The sequence below is a fragment of the Quercus lobata genome, chromosome 10 (genome assembly GCF_001633185.2).
Source record: "Quercus lobata isolate SW786 chromosome 10, ValleyOak3.0 Primary Assembly, whole genome shotgun sequence".
NCBI lineage: Eukaryota > Viridiplantae > Streptophyta > Magnoliopsida > Fagales > Fagaceae > Quercus > Quercus lobata.
The window spans coordinates 8453427-8460461 of NC_044913.1; the positions used below are offsets into that span (position 1 = coordinate 8453427).

At 37.2% G+C, this 7035-nt stretch overlaps 1 protein-coding gene and 1 long non-coding RNA gene across 2 annotated transcripts; one reads left to right on the forward strand and one right to left on the reverse strand.

Annotated features, from left to right (window-relative positions):
- Positions 1-4744: 4744 nt before the first annotated feature.
- Positions 4745-4986, forward strand: LOC115965335. Its single transcript, XR_004086033.1, has 2 exons — positions 4745-4918; positions 4949-4986. It is a non-coding gene; the product is annotated as an uncharacterized LOC115965335 (long non-coding RNA).
- Positions 4987-5024: 38 nt separating this feature from the next.
- On the reverse strand, positions 5025-6775 carry LOC115965332. The gene is made up of 3 exons (XM_031084526.1): positions 6689-6775; positions 5247-6402; positions 5025-5116 (listed from the first exon to the last, which is right to left on the reverse strand). Exons 2-3 carry the CDS (start codon positions 6392-6394, stop codon positions 5074-5076), a joined length of 1191 nt encoding a protein of 396 aa, XP_030940386.1. The 5' UTR covers positions 6395-6402; positions 6689-6775; the 3' UTR covers positions 5025-5073.
- Positions 6776-7035: the final 260 nt, after the last annotated feature.

Below are 7035 nucleotides of genomic sequence, written 5' to 3' on the forward strand. Positions count from 1 at the left end.
TCGAAGTGATTTGTAAAGCTACAACCATGGCTGCATGGCTTAACAATTGTCAATGGCCTTACACGTGTGGCCATAATGCATGAATGACTTGACAAATGTTAGTCTATTGCTCTAGCAGATGGCCTCAAGACATTACAATGCAATAATACGTGTCTTACATTTCAAAAAAAAAAAAAAAAAAGTGTCTTTTACAAATTGGCTTGCTCAATTGCCAAGTCATTGCATTTCAAACTACAGGCACTTGGTATGTGTAGAAGTCTACTTCATGCTCAAATTGACAGGTGGGTTTTGCTAAGTCATACGTGCCTTCTCTCTGTTATTTACAATTCACGAGGAGTTTGACTCACTTCGGAGTGAGCATACTTTATTAAAAGACTTGATGTATTGAAGAAGTACCACGAAATAATCAAATCTCATGAGGAATTTCTCTCACTTCGAAGTGGCCTTTAATTCAAGTTTCAACATTTAATCTTTGCTAATAAGTCATATTTTCAACATTACATCTTCCAAGTTTGCACAATTCTGAGACTGTTCCCACTGTCCTTGATTGGGCAGTGGGAAAAAAGACTTGTCTGGAAGCCCAAAAAAATTTGACTAACTATGCTTGTAAGGCAGAGCATAGTGAGTGTCACAATTCTAACAATGGCCCGGGATATCTCTGCAAATGCTCCAAAGGCTTTCAAGGAAATCCATTCATTTTTCATGGTTGCCAAGGTAATATATATATATATATATATATATATATGCATTTGGTTTTTCTTTATTTTACGCCTTTACTGTGCTTGAATTTATTTGCATATCAATTAATATTACAAGTTAGTGGTCGATGTTTGCTAGTTAAGATTGTAAATTTTTTTTTTGGCCAAGTCATTAAGATTGCATTTGTTTTAGGTTGTAACGAAAAAAAAATATGTTGTAGCATTTTATATTAAAATGATATTTTAAGAAGTTATTTAAATGGTAAGTTGGCAAATTAAATGTTAGGAGTTATGTGTGGTTAATGAGGAGTTTTAGTCAAATTTGGATACTGTTGTTGCAGCTTGGGTAACAGCTCCCAAGTAGCATCATCTAGTGATGAACTATCCCAATGGACTAGAACTTCAGTTGTTGGTTTCCTCCTCAGCTGGACTGTCCTTTTTGCTGCATCATTGCTTTGGGAGCAGGTGAAAGGTGGCCTTAATTATCCACTGGTGGTAGAGTGGGAATTGGAAACATGGAAAACTGGATGTATGCCAGATTCTAGGGGTAACTCCAGCTTATATGATACTATTGCAATCTTCTGTAACACCTTGAAAGGGCCAGAGAACTTAGGTGCTAGCTTGCCAATTTGCTTTAGTCTAAGGGATTTCTGTTTGAAGGGTAGTGACCTTAAGAAAACCCAGTCTCCCTCCTCAAAATGCCTTTATTTTTTGTGCTTATCAGCTTGTAATTTCATTCTGTCTTGTGCAGCAATCAAATTACCCCTAAGTAGGCTCATAACAAGGTGATAGGTGCAGCACATTCATACATTCTAATGTTGTAATTTTTCCTTAGTCCAATTATGTTGAGATTTTATTGTGTTGCATCAACAATATTGATACATTCTGATATGTTGTATTTGCAATATGTGCAGATATAAATGAGTGTTTATCTCTGAACCCCTGCAAGAAAATTTGTCAAAACTTTTTAGGAGGTTTCAAATGTGCTTGTCCCAAGGGATTCGAAGGAGATGGGATGAAGAATAGGACGGGATGTACCGTCAGTCAATCCAGAACCAAGACTATTAGACTTGCACTATGTAAGTGTAGATCATAATGTAGTAATATATATAAATTTAATAGTTTTGCTTAACCAGATGTTAGATATTATTCTGTCAATAGATAATTACGGCTAGAATTGCTTCATGGACTTCCAAAGTTCTGAGCTTTGCTGGTAGACTTCAGTTAATTCAGTCTGTCCTTTTTAGCATTCAGGCTTTTGGTCTAATATCTTTATTCTCCGTAAGAAGGTTATATAAGCCATTGAACAAAAGCTTGCTAGCTTTCTATGGATGCAATTATTTTCCAAGGTCCGTATGCAGCAAATTGGGATGCAAATTGGGATTTTAGGGTCCGTTTGGATACAGCTGAAAACTGAAAACAGAAACTGAAAACTGAAAAACACTGTAGCAAAATAATTTTTAAATATGTGAATAATATCGTGGGACCCATTTTTAATGAAAAAATTGTGAAAAGTGAAATTTGTGGGTCCGTAAACAGTACACGGTGTGCACTGATTGACTGAAAATTGTTTGATAAGTCAAACTTTGTGGCTACTGTTCATAAACAGTGCATGAACAGTAGCCATAACAGTAAAATTTGTCCCAAAACGTGTGAAAAAAAAAAAAAGAACAGAAAAATGAAAACGCAAACGCAAACGCATCAGCCGGACCCAAATGCACACGGAGTCTTAGGAATGCAATTATTTTTCATGGGTTGATTACCAAAAAAATAAATTGCATTTAAATGTATTTTGCATAACTGGATGTGAATGCCTAGTCGACAATCACTTACTATGTTATAATTCAAATCATCTTTATGAATCATCTTCATATGATAAATATGGTAAATATATAGTTCTCTAACAAGTCACAACTTACACGGTGGAACTTTGTTTTATAAGTGATGTAGTCTAGTTTTGTTATATTCCTATATTTAATATCTTCTCAGGCTCGTCTTGCATGTTTGAATGTGTGCAGCAATCTGTGTTGGGCTTCTTGTATTGCTTGTGGGAGGCTCTTTGGCTTTTTGGGGATTGAAGAAAAGAAAGTTCATCAAACTTAAACAGAAGTTCTTCGAAAGAAATGGTGGCTTGCTATTAGGTTCTGTTAAGAATGCCAAAACATTCACTGCAGAAGATCTCAAGAAGGCTACAAACGACTACCATCCAACTCGAGTAATTGGTCAAGGAGGGTTTGGAGTTGTTTACAAAGGTATATTGCAGAACAACCAGATTGTGGCAATTAAGAAATCGAAATTTTGTGACCAAAGCCAGGTGGCAGAGTTCATTAACGAGATAAGTCTTCTTACCACGATTATTCACAAAAATATAGTAAGACTATTAGGATTCTGTCTCGAAACAGAGGTTCCTTTGCTGGTATATGAGTATATAAGTAATGACACTTTGTTTGATCAAATTCATGTTCAAAATTCCTTACTGTCTTGGGAGAAACGAATGAAGATTGCTCTGGAAACAGCAAATGGACTTGCCTATTTGCATTTTAAAACTGAAGTGCCCATTTTGCACAGGGACACGGCGTGGTTAAGTGACACGAGGGATGACATTACTACCTGGGCAAATCGTTACATTTGCTTCAAATGGAATTAAGGGCATCAAATGCACTGCATCATCCAATCATTTTCATTTTAAGTAAATCATAGACAAAGCATTACAGAGGGGATTCTCTTTCTGTTTCAGTTTTGGCATAGTCTTTTTTTTTTCTCTCAAATTCAGAACAGTAGTTTTAACGTCATTCTGTAAGAGAATTACTTACCATTTAGAAATTAAATAAATAAACCAAAAATTGACTAATTCTCACCAGAGAGTTGTAAATTTGTAATTATATCATACATATGTGAAATCTGTCATTGAACATTGACAACTTAGGCTTAAAAGTACATGAGTACATGATAGTCTCTACTAACGACATGCAGAACCAATGGACATGATCCATTTAGAGCATACAAAGTTTATGAAATGGGAACAACCTGCTCTGCCAATAACCTAAGATCATCAGTTCAGCTTCTAGATAGTAAATATGTCTTGTATGCCCGTTTTGGTTAGGAATTTGATAGGCCATATTAACTCTCCATCTCTCCGCAGGGAGATTATAACACAATGACAATATTGTTAGGTAGTTTCTCTTCACTCATAAACTCACTCCAAAGGAGAGAAATGAGTTCCTATAATTTGAACTGAGGTCAAAGAAGAGAAGAAGTTGCAATATTATTTAAACTGAGGGCCATGCTACCAACAGGCAACACGGGCAGTGCCCAATTGCTGCCTATGCGTGAATCAAGTCATGGTTGCATGCTGTCTATGCAGATAGCAGACAGCAGCCCGTGGCTGCATGTTGCCTCCATTGCCTCATGGCTGCATAGTGCATACTAGTTATTGTCAATGGGCCATCCATACTGTTGAACATTTCCGTTTAAAGCAATCTTGGCAAAATAGAGAGAAAATACAATACAAAGATTTGCACGGTTCAACAGTGTGCCTACATCCACAAGAGCAAGAGGCTGAGAACTCCACTGTGTGAAAATGAGGGTTTACGACATATTTATACCACCCAATATACCCTTATCATACCACGGAAATGCAGAACCCTCTAAGCTAGAGACTTGTGTTTACTTCCTCATTTAGAATATGATCTACTATCACTAACACATAAAAATTCATGTTTTTTTATTTTTTTATTTTTTATTATTATTATTACAATGTAGGGAACCTTTCTAAAGAATAGAACTTTGCACTCGCCTCTATCCAATAAAACCTACAGGCGACCAGGTAATCCAGGGCAACCGGGTAATCCAATTAAATGAAGAATATATCTACCTCACATTAGTATTAATCAAGTAGAATGTTTACACCTACATCGCAGCATTTATTCTAGATATTTAGAATTGTCCATTTACCATAGTTACAGTTCATTACAGTACAAACATAGTACACAATAGACCATCTAGAAAAGTTACCTTGTGCATTGCACAACTAAGAATATTTATTAACCACTGTAGCAACACTTAAATAAAAAATTCTGAGATAATCCTCCTCAATCCACACCCTCCCCTTCCACCAACAACAACAAATTCATGAATTTAGAAAAGAGCAGGTAGTAAAGAAAAGTATGCATACCCACAATACTCAATGCAACTATATTCTATCAAAAGAATAAAAGGAGGTTTATATTCTATCAAAAGAATAAAAGGAGGTTACAAAAGGATTACTTCACTAATTAACCAAAAAAAATAAAGGATTACAGCACTAATATCTTGTTCCATAGAATCAAAAGGGGAAAATGAAAAAAAGGTAAACACAAAAATACCACTCATGTTGTCAAACTTCCAAGCAGTTGTATCCCAAATCCAAATGACCGTCCCTGCAGTATCAACACTCTTCAATTAGCATGACAACCATAAAAAATAACAAATATATAAAATTAGAGTGGCGGAGGCATATAAATTACAGAAAAGGAAGAGTCATAAATAGAGAAAGAGATGCATACTTACCCCACGAAGCCATCAAAAAAGAGCTTTATGCCAGGCACAACGTAGGATTGGCATGACAGGATAGAGGCATCCAAGCGAAAAGTTGATCCTTGCTTTGGGTGAACTTTGGAAATACGAAACTTCAGGCAATGAAGGCGAGATGTGTCGCTGTCAAGAGGGGCACCAGGTTCGTAATGCTGGCAGGGGGATCCCCAAAACAAGCAAAAATCATCACCAGCTAGATGAGCCAAGCGCGGAGGTGAATCGATCTCTCCATCCAATAGACATTCATGACTGTCATGTATAGGGACATAGGCCAATGACCACTCGTTTGTGACCACATCAAATGCGGTTAGGCATTGATAGTTGAATTCATACCAATAAAACTTGCTATCAACAGCCACAGGTTGTCCCCGAGGGAAAAGATAAAAGCCATCCTTGTTTATAAACTCATGTCGTCTCCAACACTTGGTATGCACATCATAGATTTGGAGAGGAGAAGACTGCAAAGTTGAACCCACCACAATAGTTGGGGTTGGGACCTCTAAAGCCACTGAAAAACTATTATCAATATTTTTGGGACGGTCAGGAGGATCCACTAAAGAGTCCCATCTATCAAGACTCAAGTCGTAAGCCATGGCCCAAGGTTTGTTTTCTTCATAACCACCTAGGCAATAAAGCTTATTGCCAAGAAAGAGGGCATGTGATGACAAAATGCCATTAGGCATTGGAGGAAGAAACTCTTGCCTAGATTTTTTGATATTGGTAAGGTCAAAGCGAGACAATAAATCGTCGCGTCCAGAAGCACAAAAACTGCGGCCAGCTATATGGTATAAAGTGTTGTTGGATCCTAAAACGGAACACTTCATTCCTGGAGGTACAATCACTGCGGGTTTGATATGCGGCTGCTGGTGGGAGTTTGGATGAAATACTGCTTGTAGAAACGGACTAGGACCAGGGGGAGGAGGAGCCTGATTGTGCTCAACATCGTCGGAGATGTTAAAGACATACCACTCCAAAACCATACGAGAACCTCGTACGAGAATACAAGCAAATTTCTGGTACGGAAGAGAATCTTCATCACTCAATGGTAGTGAGAATGTAGATGAAGAAGGTGGAGACGACGAAGACGCAGACGAAGAGGACGATGAAAATCCGAAATTTGACATGGCCAACTCTGGATAAAACAAAACAAATCTCTCAGAATATAAGTCAGAACCGTAACCCTAACCCTAACCCTAACCATGACATAAACTAATAACCACCAAATAATCAGAGCCTTAAAAGACAAAGAATCAAAGAACATGGAATTCAATCTAAACTAATCTAAGCAAAGAATCAAAGAATTCCATATATACGAAATTAATAAATGTAATATGGAATTCAATCTAAACTAATCTAAGCAAAATCAATACCTCTAAATTACAGAAAATCGAATCAAGAGAGAGAGAGAGAGAGCTTACTTGTAATTTGCTTTGCGAAGAGAGGATCCGATAGAAACGGAGCAATGCAAGCAAAACAAATGGACGACTATGAAAGAGAGAGAGAGAGAAAGCTTGTTTGTGGTTTTGCTTGTTTATATACTAGGAGGGAGGCGGTGGATAAATACCCTAACCCACCGCCGTTTCTACTTTTTTTTTTTTTTTTTTTTTTTTGAGAAACACGTGTACTTTTTTTTTTAACTGAAACCCGAATCTGCCGGTACGACTGGAATTTATCGTACCGGTACCTATGCCGGTACAGAAACAAGGTAGTTTCGTTCCGGAAAACAAGGTGATTGTTGGTTGCAAGACGGATTGCAATAATCAAA

Excerpts from the sequence above, each read along its gene's own strand:
- LOC115965332 (XM_031084526.1), bottom strand. The coding sequence starts at position 6,394 with ATGTCAAATTTCGGATTTTCATCGTCCTCTTCGTCTGCGTCTTCGTCG. Across the intron at positions 5,117-5,246 it reads TTTTTTGATGGCTTCGTGGG|GGACGGTCATTTGGATTTGG; the intron begins GTAAGTATGCAT and ends TTGATACTGCAG.